Source organism: Xiphias gladius, chromosome 19 (assembly GCF_016859285.1).
Source record: "Xiphias gladius isolate SHS-SW01 ecotype Sanya breed wild chromosome 19, ASM1685928v1, whole genome shotgun sequence".
NCBI classification, from domain to species: domain Eukaryota; kingdom Metazoa; phylum Chordata; class Actinopteri; order Istiophoriformes; family Xiphiidae; genus Xiphias; species Xiphias gladius.
In genome coordinates this window covers 17,132,676-17,148,828 of record NC_053418.1, presented here as the reverse complement: position 1 = coordinate 17,148,828, position 16,153 = coordinate 17,132,676, and the positions used below count along the sequence as shown (strand labels likewise).

The window sequence follows — 16,153 nt, the reverse complement described above, 5'->3', positions numbered from 1 at the left end:
ATGTGTAATGCATAGCAATGTTCATGCCATGTAAAACTGTTTACAAATTTGCGTGCCTGCCATCATTTTGCAATTCACTATCAGGCACTGCACAGTGCTTTTCTGTTATTTATATCTCCAGCATTTTGGCTGTAAGATGTGCCTTGACCAGCCAACCAGCTGACCCCTGCCAAAACAAGTCTTCTTTGCATTGTCTTGTAACAAAGACATCTATCCTCATGTCTGGCTCATTCCACATGGAGATGTTTCTTTCAGCAGAGTGTTTGACTCACATTGCATATTTATCAGTTTCAAAAATGCTGTATACAAGTCAAATTTCAAACAAAAGAGAAAATGTTTAAGTTAATGCTGGAATGTGGCCAGTGCCACACGGACAAGTCTAACACAGTATGATGTTTCCTCTCTGTGACATTGCCTTTACTATCCTCAATGCTCCCAGGCAACAGAGTCACACTTCAGACTGTCTACACACCTTCCTTTCACTGTTTGAGCGCTCAGCAGGCATTGATACCATCTGACATCCCCCCAAACCCATGTGGAAACACCAGTCACAAAAAGTGTCAGAAAGGAGATTCACTGTGTGTGTGTGTGTGTGTGTGTGTGTGTGTGTGTGTGTGTGTGTGTGTGTGTGTGTGTGTGTGTGTGTGTGTGTGTGTGTGTGTGTGTGTGCGTGTGTGTGTGCACGTGTGTGTGTGTGTGTGTGTGTGTGTGCACGTGTTTCTGTGTGTGCTGTATGTCTACAGCATGTGTGTGATGCATAAGAGCCATAGAGAAATTAAAAAGAGGACTTAGCATTAATGTCAAACACAGGTCTTTGACTGTGAAATGATGTAATCTATGGTGACAACTGCAGTAAGTTATTTTTAGTCAAACTATCATTCTATCCTTAAATGAAGCTATACACTCCTTGAAAGGGTAACAACCCATTCCATGTAATTAACCCGAGACACACAGAAATCCTGCATGGTGTTAAGTCATACCCCCCTGTATGATTTGCTGTAAAATTTTGAGATGCGTTTTATATTTGTTTGTTTTTTAACAGTATGAAGAAATAATCTATATCCTTCAGGTGGGACGTGTGGATCAATTTGAGGATTTTCATCTTAAAACGGTTTCTTGGGTATTGCCAAACATGCTCAGTGCCACCTCGTGTTTTATGCTACCTGAAGGTGTGAAGGTGTGCATTTTCAGAATATTTAAATTTGCCCATGAACAAGCTGTTAGCTCTTGAACAACTTTTTTTTCTTCACTTTTTTAAATTTTGACCTGCAGCTATTTATAATCAGGACCCTAGAGTTTCCATTTTAATAAGTCATTAGGGTTCTTTGTCCAACAGGCTGAGTTTATGAAAGGCTACAGGCTGTTTGTTTGCTACAGTAATGAACAAAACAAACAAAATTAATTATTACAAGTTTCATTTTAATTAATTTGGGCCAATGTAATTGCTGAATAGAGCTGTAAGTATGCTGCACACCATTTTATATCTCTTCATTTTTACTTCCATGGTACTGGGACAATGTGCTTTCACACAGAAAAAGCCATACATGTTACATGACAACCTTATAAGCTCACTGAGTCTCAGACCTCTGGTTCATCATCAAGAGCTCGACTGTGTGTGGAACAGCACATTTTTAAACTTAGAAAGGTGTCACGACACAAACAGGCTTTTCTTTGCGGTCAGCAGAGAAGCACTGTACTCCATCAGCCATTTGTCTGGAAATTGTCTGCTGTCAGCGTCATCCCTTTTTTAATGTTTTTATTTATATTTAGTCATTTTGAGTTTGCTTTTCTGGAGATGGGGAGATGGTAGAGTTGCAGCAGCACAGAATGTTGTGCTTGGCATGTGGGAAGTAATACTCTATTCAGATAGCAGGCAGATCTGACATCTCATGTAAAGGTCCGTGCAAATGGGACTCAGAATCAGTCAGGTTACTTCTCCTAAGGCCCAAAAACAGACTGAGTGGCTGTGATGGCTCCCACTTTTCCCTATATGTCAGCAAACAACTGTGATAGCATGTGAACATTCACTAGAGTTTTGGTGTCTTGCCTGTTTACTCTGTACGCTCTGCACAAGTGAATCTCACAAATTCACTGTTATTGTAGATGGCTCTTTCTACAGGGATTCAGTATTTCACATCCACAATGTTAGGAGGATTCAGAAGAGATAGATTTAAAAAGAGGAAGGTGAAAGTCAAAGAAGAAGAGGCAGCAATATCTTGACTTTTAGTCTCTAGTATGGATAAAGCTCCAAAAATGCTGGATCCTACATTTCCCATAATGCAACTCGGTACAATCTTTCGTACGACCCTACCTTTACCTCTTGATGCCCACTTCTTTCAAAACCCACGCCTGCAGTTTTTAATGCAGACTCTCTTTTAAACCTTTGATGTCAACATGGTCTCTTCTTAGGAGCTGTAACAAGACCTTGTTCTTTTACATTTAGCATGATAATGACTGTATGTTATGGTGATATGGTGGGGCAATTTATTTCATGGTGAGCAATATCACATGACGTTTACATTGTAAAGATTTTTAGCAAGTTGTGGTGTTTCATTGTATAATAAAGAAAATGACCTGCTATAGTTTTTTTCAAGACTTCCTGAGGAGACAAGAGCAGTGAAACAGGGTGACTTTCAAGTACTCACGCCAGCTTTAAGCTTTAAAGAAAGCTGCCCTGTTGCGGGGTTGATGGTCCATAGCACAGTCCTCATGTCTTTGTGAGTTATGTGCACACAATTGTGAATTCTGCATTGTGACCTAGGAGGAGAATAAACAGAAAGTGTGTATCACACAAACATAGTCGCAGGTTGTGAAAATTAAATGAGTCTTTAACACATACAGTTAAATTAGCACAGCTGGAGGGAGAATGTCAGCATTATGTATGCATGTGCAGTATTCATAGAATAGGAATGTGGGCCTCATTTGGCTCCCTATAAAGCTGCCTCTCACTGCATTAATCTCTTTATCCTGTGATGGCAAAGCCACTTCAAGTAGGGACATGAGATTTACACACCAACTCCTGTTTTAATGAGCAGGGGAAATGAATGTTTGTCTGGGAAAAATGCACAAATGTCACCCCTTTGCACGCTGCAATCAAAGAGAAGTACAAATAAGTAATTGATCATGTCTCCCTTTTCGATGTGCAGCTGTATTGTTCGGGAAATCTGGAAGCTTAAATTAGAGCTACATGAATCTTATTTTTTAATCTCAGACAAAGCAAGCACAATTCTAAAATTGATTCTCATGTTTTATTTCTTTGGAACATCTATGCCACAAGCATTCGGAGATTGCTACGAAGACTTCACACACTCCTAGCTTTTACGGGTTTACAGCTCATGGAGGAGAGAATGGGGTTGAGAGTGTGATGAAAAAAGAACAGAAGATGGGGGCTGGAAGAGCTTTAACAAGCTTATCTCGCTCCCTAATTCGGTTTGGGCCATCAAAGTGTTGAGAGCTGATGTCGCTAGGGGCGGTCGTATTTTTTGACCGCTACCTGTGACAGCAATTACAGGTTCCCCCTTCAAGCATGCCTTTGTTTTGGTGGCAGACTTGAATGCTTGGGTAGAACAAGATTACTTCAACGCTCTGCAACTGGAGCATAATCAAAGCCTCACAATGCGAGTTGTCATGCACCTCTAAATCAACCAAGCAGCCTGTGCCACTGTTTCTTCCTGGCCCCTTTAACCAGGGGTTTGTTGTGGCATTATTGTCATTATAACAGAGCTGTTGTTTAAAGGTATTCAAATACAGTATATCACAGGAAAAATATTCCACACTGCTGTCACAGTCGCATTCAGAAACAGAAATGAGCACTACTTTACACAAAAAGGGAAGCAGTGGCAGCTTCCATTTGAGGGAGAAACTTCATGAATAGTGTATTCACAACAAATGAAGCATGCATACATTGTTTGCAGCATCTGCCTAATTGCATACCTGTTACCACAGCATTGTTAAGAGTTAAATTATGTCTGCACGTAAACTTCAATGCCTTTTGTCCTACTTTCAATAGCTTCACAACTCAATATGAGAACTGAGAGTTTATCCACTTGGATGCCTTTTAGAGAGTCAGGAGTTTGCTTTTTTAGTCTACGGCATGGCTTTGACTACATGCGTGTCAGGACCCAGGTGTATGCATGGTTATCTACACAGCAGGGGGTCTGCATTTAAGAAGGCTCCTCTAATACCTGGGGAACAGTCCTCAATCTTAAAGTAGCTGGGAGGATAGAGAAACTCTGGAACAGAGTTGAGACCTTATGACAGATGAAAACTCTGAGTGAGCCACTTCACATCACGGCTCAGAAAAAAAGAATAGTTTCAGGGTTTGTAACATATTGCAGGCAATAAAAGTGTGGTGCCATGTGCTGAGATGCACTGTGGCGTTTTCCAATGTGTCAAGACCTGGAGGAGGAATGAAACTGGGCCATATCTCATGCATTACTGCAGTTTGTTTGGCTGTTTGTTTAATCTGTGCAGAGCCCCATTTTGTTTTGTCAGAGCAGTGGGACACAGTATATGTTGGCCTATGACCAGGCCAACTAGTGTGACGTATGGTTGTCTTGATGCTGTGTATATTCAGCAGAAGAAATAGATCTGCATGCTTATGTTTCTCCCTCTTGCTTTCTCTGTGCTTCTAAATTTTGCCACTATCTTCCCATGTGACAGCAAAATGCCAACTAGCGCCCTTTTTTCATCCTGTACTGACTGCAAATTGTTGCTGCAGAGATAAATAAATGAGACAGTTTTATACTGACATTTTGGCTATTAGCACATTGCTATCAATGATTCACATCTTTTTCCATCATTATAAAACAACATGCTCTTTTAAAGAAAGTGAATCACATGGGAAAATTACAGAAATTTCACACCCTTAATTTTTCATATTTTCTGATATTCTGAAGTATAAAAGAATTTGCACTGCTTTATGCTTTTGAAAAATCAATGAGTGAATTATATTATACTACCCTCGATCTTCCATCACAATATGAGCCGTATTTGTGCACTGCACTATATTGCCTATGTTAGTGAGCAACGCTTTCATTTAACATCTACTTCAGATTGTTGACATGCATGCATGAAAAATTAACTACATCCCATGGAAATTGTTGACTTTGAAATGGTGCACATTAATAAAGGTGACATACTCAAAAAAATGACGCATAGATTTGACATTTTGTTGTCATATTCATAATTTAAATAAACCAGAAAAAACTGGTCCGTCACCTGGAAAAACTAAGTACATGTATCACACCTTCAAACCCATAAAATTAAAATCAGGTGTTCGAGATTAAGTGCCAATGATTAGAACCTCTTTAAGGAGTGCCAGTGGAATTTGCCATATTTAAACCTCTTGGGTCGTTTGTTCTCTCTGCTATTGAAGTGTGTGGTGTCGTCCTGCCACCGTCTAAAGAGCTCTCTAAGGCCTTCAGAAAAAAAGGGTTGTAGAAGCCTTGGAGTCCAGCAAGGGATTTATAAAAATTTCCAAAGTAATTAAGTAATAAATAATTCTATGTAAGGAAAAATCATTTACAAGTGGTGTAGATCTCAAATGATTGCCAATTTGTCCAGGACTGTTAGCCCCAGAAAATTTAGCCAAAGAGCAGAGTGTTTGATGCAAAAAGAAGTCTCCAAGAACCCCAAATATTTCATCACAGTAAATTCAAGAAAATTTAATTTTCCTTGTAGTTTTGTTTGAGTGTATCACCTTTATCTGTAGGTACTGTATCAAAGAGGATCAAATGTTCGCTTGTTCAAACATGTTGAAAATGTTAACAATTTCCATGTGATGTACTTATTGTTTCACATAACTGTACATGATTCATCTGAGATAAAATCGTACATAGAAAAAGCTTGACCTGTTCAACCATATAATATATAACCATATAATATTGCAGAATATTTTCCCTGAAACAGAGCTAGGTAAATGTGTTGGAGCTATAATGCCTTTCTTTTCATCATGCATTTTGGTGTTCAGCTTAACCTCAACCCAACATTGTTTTACACTTTTCTAAATAATGAAGCATGACTGAACCCTAAAATGTCAAAAGTAACAAGATTGGGTGTTGACTGCCTGGCACCCTTGCGCTGCAAATTGTTTGCAACAAATGGGAACATATTAAAAATTAACCCAAATGGTGCAGTCTGGGTCTCAGAAGCTGCTGCAGTGTGGGATTTCTGTTTTGCTGAGGCGAGGTTGTGGACTTAGCGTTGTTGTTCAATATTCTGTGAATAATTGAAACTGACTTCTTGCGCCAAGTGTCTTCATACAGTAAATCCTGTAATAACATCAAAAGAAAGAAAACAAGATGCTGACTAGATTGCGAAAAATTACCATCTCTGAAACTTAGTGAAAGTTTCTTGAGCAATTAAATTGATCATTCTACTCTCTTTCTGTCCTTTTCTCTCCTTATGTGGCCCATGTCTCTCTCAGGTGGACTTGCTTGTGCCAACCAAGGTCACAGGTATCATCACCCAGGGAGCTAAAGACTTCGGCCATGTCCAGTTTGTTGGCTCATACAAAGTTGCTTACAGTAATGATGGAGAGCGGTGGAATGTATATCAAGACGAGAAACAAGGGAAGGACAAGGTAAGTTGCCTTCACACCACATCATGACTGTGATGACAAACACAAAGTCAAACAGGTTTAAACAGGTCTATGGACATATTGAGTGACAAGACTGTATATCCAGATAAAACACATCTTTATTGTCATGTGCACAAAGCCAGCATATTTAAAAATACTGTGGAATCATAAATGCATGCCTATGGATACTGTGAGTACTGAAGTGTTGAATTATATATCACAGCATGAAGGCAAGGGGCATTCCGAGTAGAGAGAAACAGAGTCAATGGAAAACACACAGGAAGGACAGGAACCTGAAATAGACAAAAAATACAAAGCAGAAAATTCCAAAAAGACAGGTAGTAAGTGTGGAAATGTCCGTTTTGGTACCTGTCTGTTTCTGTTCTCCACTTCTCTTTAGCATCTCCTTATCTGTGGCTTAAACTGAGGTTGCCTGGTCTGTCCTATTGTCTCTCTCTAGTTTGGTATCAGATAAGACTGGCCAGTGTTTTGCTGAAAATCTTGTTTACGGCCTTTCAACAGAGTACACATGTCCATTCCAATCCCCCACGACAACAGAGACAGTGCAGGGCTGCAACAGCCTCTCTGCTGATATCAGGGATGCTGCTGGCACCAGGTTATAGCTAAAGCTGAAGCCCCTTGTCTTTCAGATACTGATGGCAAGAGAGGTAGTATTTACTTTTCTCTCTTGCTGTGTTATTAAAAGATAAATCCATCCTTTTTCTGCTTATTCATTTATTGGTGATGTGTTGACTTTGAAAAATCAAGAAGCCGAGATATAGTAAAATTCATACATGCATACTGCACAAAATACTGTAGAGGTGCTTCAAATCACTCTATATTATACGCTGACAACATGGACATGGATATAATCTACTGTATAATATGTTCCGTTCAATCTCCAGTGTAATTTAGGTCTTCATCTATTTCTTGAACATAATCTCAAAGTATTAATGATCTTATTTATAGTGTCATTACCATTTTTAAACGTGTCGAAGACATTTGTGTGAATAAGTAACCGTGAATATGTGTAAAAGATCTCATGAAACAACATTTAACTGTGTGAACATGTAAAAGTTGTTCCACTTAATAGAAAAGATGTGTAGCTGTGCATAATATTTTGTTAAGCAGGTGGAAAAGTTTGTACAGGTAATTCAATCTGAGTGCTTGTAAGCCATTCAGATGCAAAAGACTGTTGTCATGCTTGAGTACAACTTTTTTTTGTGGCTGAGCAACCTGTAGGACAAGGTCAAAGGAACGCACAAAACTGCTAACTTCTAACAGTTAAATGCGAGGATGCAAGTGCAAGTTTAGACCCTTTTTTGGCATAGTGTTTGAATAGTAACTGAAAATAGATTGAATCTAGCTATATCTAAATCAATCTTTATTGCATATTGGAACTCATATTATTGCACATTTCTCGCAATCATTAAAAGATAATAATCGAATATGAAAGAATTTTTTGAATAGGTTTCTAACAGCTTAAAATCCTTAAATCGCTCATTTTCCATCAAACTGGATTTCATACTTCTACTGCAGTCCATGCCCTGCACATAAAAGCACTGACTATAATGTCTGGCTTTCTTGTAAAAACGGAGTCTGAGCAGTTTGTGGAGGTTATGTGGTAACTTCAACTGCCATTTCAAAATAAGATTTTTATTTTTGGTTCAGTGTGATAGATCTAAAACTGAAATATGACATCACCTTGTTAAAGCAAATAACACTTATCAATAGCCAGATATCAATTTATGCTCTTATCCTTGTTGCGGAGCCAGTTCAGCAGCTTATGGTTGTAAATATTTTTCCATCTCTGCACTCAAATTCCTTGCTTGAGGAGTTTATAATATAAGCACACATGATGATCTTTGGATACGGGCCACTGCAGGCTCAGCGTGATTTTCACTCAAGCAATCTCAATACTGAGCACTGGTTGCCTTCCCAAAGTCTGACAAGCATCATTTGAGATAGCAAAGGGAAGGAAGAGAAAAAGACTGGTGACATCTCCGGAACCCATTATGATTATGTTTTATTTTATTTATATTTGAAAACTCATTTTCAAAAAAAAATAAAAACTCAGTGGAGCACAGCATTATCATCCAGCTACACATTTATTTAAAAATTATGCCAGACACAAGCCATTTCTTTAATCATCTGTAGCCTTCCCTGTGTGTAATTTTGAGCAGAACCAAGGATACCAAGGATAGGCAGTCAGTCTTAATGTGTGTGTGTGCTCTGCATTAGAGGGCAGGGGTGTTTAGCAAGGCTTCTGAAATTGTCAATCAGTTAGTCCCTAGCGGAGCCCAGGGGCTGTTCAGATGTATGATTCTTCAAGGTGTTTTCCCCCTTCAGTCAGCTGAAGCATCCATTAATGCTAGAGGACACATTTGGCTGTTGGACTCCCGAGGGTCCTTCTGCCACACCACAATGCTTGACTTGGCAGGGATATACTGTGTACGTGTGTGTGTATGTCTGGGTGTCTGGTTCAGGCAGAGTGGTAGAGGCTTGTAAGTATTCTTCTCAGCTCCCCCCTCGAGCTCCTGTGTGGCAGAAGCTGCAGGCAGTTACATCTAGATTGAGAGGGGAGGCTCTGTCAGAATACAGATGTTGTCAAAACGGGGCACAGTGACACACACACCAAAGTATCACTCTGCAAAAACCATAAAATGCCTTGTTTGCCTTTTCTTAACAAATTCTAAATACCAGTGTATTGCACTTATAACTGACAAGTAACAACATAGTCCATTGTTTAAACATAATTCAACTGGGATACATTCCATAATTACACATACATGGGCTGCATTCCTACACACTTTTCACACCTGGGTCACTATGTTGCATACACCTGCACCACTACTCTTTCCTGGGTGTCAATATTTACACAGTTGATGGGGGAAATCAAGCACAAAAGTAATTGATTTTTCTTTTAATAGTGTTTCACTCAGGTGACACAGGGTTAATTAGCCATTAGAGCCTTCAATTCCCTCCAGGTCAGAGAGTAACTGAATGTTAGATAGCTGTGAATACAATCATCTAAAGATTAACCACTAATAGTCATATCTCAATTTTTTCTACACTCTTTGAAAATATTGGCTGTGAGGTTTAATGCACCTCAGGATTAATAAAACACATAACTAGATAACATATTCCCGGCTTCTTAGAAGAAGTGACTAGTTGTGCATTTCAGCTTGATTGAGTGTAGCTGCCTCTTTTAAACTGGCACACTGCATTTGACCTGTCAATGAAGACGTGGCCGAGTTTTCCTGGTATCGCCGCTGCTGGCTCAGGCAACAAGAGGGCAGAGAGCAAAAAGATCAGTGCGATCTGCTTCCTTGACCTGTAGAGCAGGTTTAAATAATGGATTATTGGGAGTGTTGTATCCCCAGAGGCACACAAGGCCTACCTTAGTAATGCGTACCCGTGACTCTACCAGCCTGGAAAATCAATAGTTTGCAGCGGAGTTGTGGCTCCTCCTGCGTCAGTCTGAAGACACACAGCGAAATGTGCCCTGTGCTTGTGTCTTGACTATTGGATAATACAGTTGCGCTTGGAGGCAATGAAGCAAGACCTACCCTCAACTAGCTCACACATATTTGACTAAAAGTTCAATCTATAATATAATAATAATAAAAACACCTTGGATGTGTGTGTCTATAAATAGCCAAAGGGTTCATCGTCTCAGTGCTGCTGCTTCCTCTCATGTCTTGGGCTTTTTTGCTTTGGAACTATCAGCAGTGCTGCCAAACTTTGTAAACAGAATTCAATGTTAACAGTTTAAAGTGAAAAACTACCACATTGTTGAAGTATTTCAGTTGCCAGTAGTTGGCAGCTTGCACAAATACTACCAGTCAGGTCCATCTGTCAGTTGCCAGAGGCTCTTGCTCTATTTTCCTAATGTCGGGCAGGCTGACTACAGGTCAGACACAGCAGGTTGGGCTTCAGCTGCATTAACTGCCTCATTTATACTGTGCTCTGTCAGTATTTTATTTTCTCAATGCTGTGTTGGGACACAAATAAAATCTATTATTTTCTCTGCTTAATGAAACCTAAATGTGGTGACAGTTATTCGATTCTGGTGCAGTTAAGTCACTGTTTATAGCAGCCTGTAGGTTCTGACACTGTTCAAACTCAACTAGTAAGTATGTGAATACTCAGTCTGCTTTCGTTGAGGTTTAAATGACCAAAGCAAAAGCAGTCATGATGACTTTATTTTGGCAGGTTTTTGGTGACAACAAAAAACCTAAAATGGTCCAAATTGGATCCACAGAAAGAGTTCGGAAGCTGTTTTGGCATATGTAAATTTGGTTACTTTGACGGTGAATTTGAGTTAAAAATATCCCTGGATGGTGTCATAACCCAGCCTGTGGGCCATGAGAAAACAGAGCGGACACGCAAATGCCAGCAAATTAAATTACATTTGGAATGTGAGATGTGTGAACGAATGTAGCGAAAGGTGTCGTAAGGTGTAGAAACAAACCAAAGGCCAAACAAAACAGAAATGAGTTGCAGGCTGTGCCGAGAGAGAGCCACGCTGAAGGCTGTGCCTTTTATATCCTAGGCAGCAGGGGCTCCAAATCTGAATGGACCTCGCAATCAGGCCCCTCTGCCACCTAAGAAAGAAGCGCACACCTAAGCACACACACACACACACGCACACACAAAGTGGCAGCGGTTGTCACAATCGTCACAATACAAGAATTTTAACAATTCACGCAAAATGTCCCACACCCAGCAACATTATCAGCATAGAAAGACATATTTTAACCTACAGCACAGCTGTTCAATTTATGTTGAAATTTGGAAACATGATTCAGTAAGGCAGTGTGTTTGATCATTTGCAAATAAAGAAATCCATATATTAAGAAGTCTTTAATTACTCTCGATAATGTCTGTATATATTGACACTTGTGAGGCTTGCATCGCTTGCTCACATGACAAGAAACTTTGTTATAAATACTTTGGGAAATAACAAGAGAGGGTTAGGTGTCATGCAGTTTTCATAGAGTTTGTAGGTTATTGCTGGCTCCTTTCTTTACACTAGAGTACCTCTGGTTTGGATATGTTTAATTACTAAAATTACATATTTTGTTCTTACCTTTTTTCTGCCTCAGAATTATTTAATACATTAAAAGTTATTTGCCAATATGTTGTTGTTGAGCATACCTTGATCACCTTACTAATCCCTTTTCTTTTTTTCATTATTTGTCCTTTTATTGAGATTCTTCATACATCCTGTTCAGGACAGTTTATTTTAGGGACATTGCCTCTAATACTTTCCAGGTCCCCTGACAGTCTAGGAGAGATTCTTGTCATATTTCAGTCAGCTGCTGCTTTTATGGCCTCCCTGTCCTGCATTTTATTCTGTGCTGTGATGTACCCTGGTTGTCACATTACAGTTGTGGCATCACTCCTGGGTGGGACATAGTTCCGTCTGTCCAGTGTGAAATGTTTACTCTGTTATTCTAAAGTACACTAGAAGGTGAAAAGAAGAGGTAAACACAGAAAGATTTAGAAAGCTGGAGAATGGGCATCACCATCAAAAAGCACTGAAACAGATGTGGGCCAGAGCAAATGGGAGAACCACATTAACCACACCTCACCTGACTTCAGATTTAGTCATGCCAATAAACGTTTTATGTTTATTCTGTGAAACAGTTTAGTGAGCTTTCATGTGTTGTAGTTATTCGGTGAATTTCTAGAACCGGCTGCTGTTTATTCAAAAATGTGTTTACATTCTAACAGTCTGTAATAACATACAGTATATATATATATATATATATATATATATATATATATATATACATACACACATATATATACTGTATATACACACATATCAGCCACAACATTAAAACTGGTAACTGGCTTTAATGCTGTGGCTGTTCGGCGTACGTTATCAACCTGAAACTCAGAGCTGGTTATCTAAAGTGGGAGGGAAGAAGGAGAATTGCCAGAGAGGGCAGAAAGCCATGTGATGTAGCCTATTGTTGTTTGCTTGTCTGCAGATAAAAATATTGTCTGACTACGATCTAAGTCCCATGCTACAATATAGATGAGAAAAGCAGGGGGGGGGGGGGGGGTTGCAGGAAGAAAATGATGAAAAGGAATGCAGGATGAAAAGGTAGCCTGCACTTGTTTGTATTAGACATGTGAAATAAGTGAGGTAATGAAAGTGCACGCCTGTCACATGACTTCAGCTTTAGTCCCCAGTAAGAGTAACTCACAAAAGCACTGAAAACAACATGTGTTGAAGAAGAACAGTTGCATAACAGTAGCGATATTAATGGAAACGCACACACACATGCTAGGAAGAGGAGTCACAGGGTGGATATCATGTAGCAATGTTGTGTATTGACCAGGGAAAATTACTTATATGTCCAGCTGCCACTGGATAGCCAAATGGCTCACAACAGTATCTATTACATGGCTAAACCATGTTTCATGCTACAGCTTCTATAGAATCTGAACAATACTGTATCCTTGTCTAGACCTGTACAATTATATGCTTCAGTGAGATTCATTTTATAAAGTTTTTATAATGAGGAACGTGGCAATAGGCTCAAACTGAAATGGAACTTCCAAATATAATGTTTCAGGTTTTTACAAGCACAAACATCAAGCTTAAGTGGCCTAAAAAAATAAAAAAAAACCTTTTAACATAGAGAAGCTAGAGAAGCTATTATACTGCAGACTCTTGAATAATAACAAACAGCCTAAACATGAGTATCATTCTCTATGGTACCTACCACATAAAAAACAGAAAAGAAAAAACAATAGCTTGTTTGTTTGAGCTTCATATTTTATGATAGGTTCTACCTTAATAAAGTTAACTAAAAAGTTTAGTTGGGTTTTTATGGAATAATTAAGAAATAAATAAGTCAATAAGTCAGTTTCAAGATCATAGCAAAATCAACATTTCAATTGTGTCAGTTTTCCTTTAACTTTTGTTTTATTTTCATCATCGTGTAGTTGACTCAATCATATTTTTATTTCTGTCTTTATGAGCTTCTCCAGTTTAGTATGATGGTTGATGATATTACGTGCTTGCTTCATGTAGGTAAAATAACTACAGTATTATTAGGATTTTCTCGATTGCAATTTAAACAGATGCATGTCCCTTAAAATGCAGAAGACTGGATGAATATTAGTTGTGCAAACTGATCTATATTATGCTTAAAATTAAGTTTATGTTAGTAATTTGAATGCAGGATTTACCAGTCTCCAAAAAAAAGGTTTTCTGGTTGTCTGTGGACAAATGACACGTTTCATTCAGCGATCAGCTTTTCCTTAATTTAGTTTGAAGTATTTTTATCTAATAAAGAGGTATACAAAACAAGTCTGACCTTTTTTTTCATGAGAAAAAAAACGAATAGATAATAGATTGTCACCAGTTGTCACTTCCAGAGAACATTTGATAAAGCTCAACCTTTCTCAACTTCCCCACACCGCACCATCTTCTAATCTATTCTCTGACCTTCTATTTTAGGGTGTATAGTGCTGTGAAGCATGTCATAATTTTGCCCGACCACACAAAGTCTGAACTATTTTTCTCCAAAATCCTTCATGTGATTTTTGGTGCATGGCCATTGGTTCATGGCCATTGTTGTAGCACTTGTTATGAAACCTTCAAGATCATGTTTTGAGTGTCTAAATCCAGAACTACCATATGAAAGGGAATTAGTTGGAGCTTTACTCTAAAAGAGGACGACCCCTGTCTCCAGCACCTGCTTGGATTTACCCCACTGGGTTTCCACTCTACACAACAGTGAATCCCATTACATCCCAATTACACAGGCATAATCAGGTCTGTTTAAATTAAATGATCATATCCTTCAATGAAGCAGTCCCTGTAGATACATTTCTTCCTAATACACTTCATTCTACTCTCTATTAAGCATACACCAACACAAAGCTTCTAATAATCGACAACAGAGTACGTGTCCCAATATGACAATTGTGTTTATTTGTCTGTGGCACCTGGTTAATCCTGGAACTTGTGTTTCAAGGCCTATCTAAAGGCTCTCAAATGTCACTGAATTGGTATAAAAGTGGTGCGTACACTGAAACCTCCCTCTCTACAACTTGAATGAGTAGCATAAAGTAAATACAATTGCATTTTCAGTGAAGGATATGCCAGTGGTTACATGATAACAGTGTAAGTGTATTGACCCAGAACAAGCACTAGTCATTAACATCACATGTTATGACTTTTACGGAGCCAAACCTGGACAAACAGGCCCTTTTTTTTTTTTTTATTTTTTTTAAACAACATTTCTGGCATCCACCAAAGCCTTTCTTTGATTGCCAAGGTGAAAAACTCAAGAAAATGCATGACAAAATTGGAAGAAAACAAGACCAGCAAGCAAAGGGTGCATGCTAACTCAGTGAGCAGGAGAAAACAACAGTAGATGTCTGTCACTAATTGTGAAGGTGGGCCCTCCAGCTGTGCTGCTCTGACAAAGACACTATTTTCTGCGAGGGGAAACTGCTGGTGTGCTCACGCGTGGTGCATAAAAGAAAAGTACCCAGAATAGGGCTGAGTTTAGAGAATGTACTATTATTGGCAGTGTTTGAATTGAAGCTCTGATTGGCTGCACTTCATTACCTGTTCAGACAAGAGGCCTTCAAAGTAACTGTAGTCTTGAGAAAAAAGGCAGGAAATGGCGCCTGCCTCCCAGTAAAAAGTAGTCAAATTTGGTTTCTGGTTACCCTTTTTTTGAATATTGCTGCAGCATTAAAATTAAGTTTTTCATGGTGGATTGTTTTTGTAGAGAAAACCCCGTCAAGCAGACAAAGACTCTAGGTACTGTTTTTGGTGTGTGAAAAAGCACAGTTTAATAATAATGATTCCTCCGTGCTGCTGTTTTTACAGGTGTTCCAGGGAAACTTTGACAACGACACACACAGAAAGAACGTGATAGACCCACCCATCTACGCCCGGCTCATCCGGATCCTTCCATGGTCATGGTACGGCAGGATCACTTTGCGTGCAGAAATACTCGGATGCACAGAGGAAGAGTGAAGTACTTTCCTCCATCTTTCTTGCCATCATCCCTTGTCCCTTGGCGTACTGGAGTATCTCACCCAGTGTTTTAAAGATAAACTGTGCAACCTGTAAAAAGAAATCAATTTCCAACGGATTTTTCAAGAATAAGTGTTTGATTGTGGTGGGTTGCTGTTTATTCTTTTGTACAGTGATTTAAAACCTGCCCCTGATCCACTTTTGTCTTTTAGTTTTCCTGTTTAAAGCGTGATCTTTGTCTTTTTATTCTGCAAGATTTGCCATCCTGTTTGGAATGAACTTCTGTAATATATGTGGGAGGGGTGGGGTTAGGGGGTGGAGCTGGAAAAGGGGTAGTCACTGTGGTTTTAACTTGTTGCCATGGAAGCTATTGTACAGTGTCACTTTTTAACAAAGATGTGAAATCTGTCTGCCGCGCTTCATTGGACATGATTAACCAACATCATACCATAACTAAACTGTCTAAAAATACAATGTAGAGACAACACGTTATCACATTATCGAATATATTTTTACTTGGATTACTACACTTCCTCAAGCCATGCTTTTACCCT

General features: G+C 39.0%; 1 protein-coding gene across 1 annotated transcript in view; it reads left to right on the top strand.

Annotated features, from left to right (window-relative positions):
* The window catches only part of LOC120804955 (EGF-like repeat and discoidin I-like domain-containing protein 3), a 92,233-nt gene extending 76,354 nt beyond the window's left edge, over positions 1-15,879 (top strand). The window contains exons 7-8 of the mRNA XM_040154701.1: positions 6,428-6,583; positions 15,450-15,879. Coding sequence (XP_040010635.1) covers positions 6,428-6,583; positions 15,450-15,599 — 306 coding nt within the window. The 3' untranslated portion in view covers positions 15,600-15,879. The remainder of the gene's footprint in view (positions 1-6,427; positions 6,584-15,449) is intronic.
* The last annotated feature ends 274 nt before the right edge of the window (positions 15,880-16,153 follow it).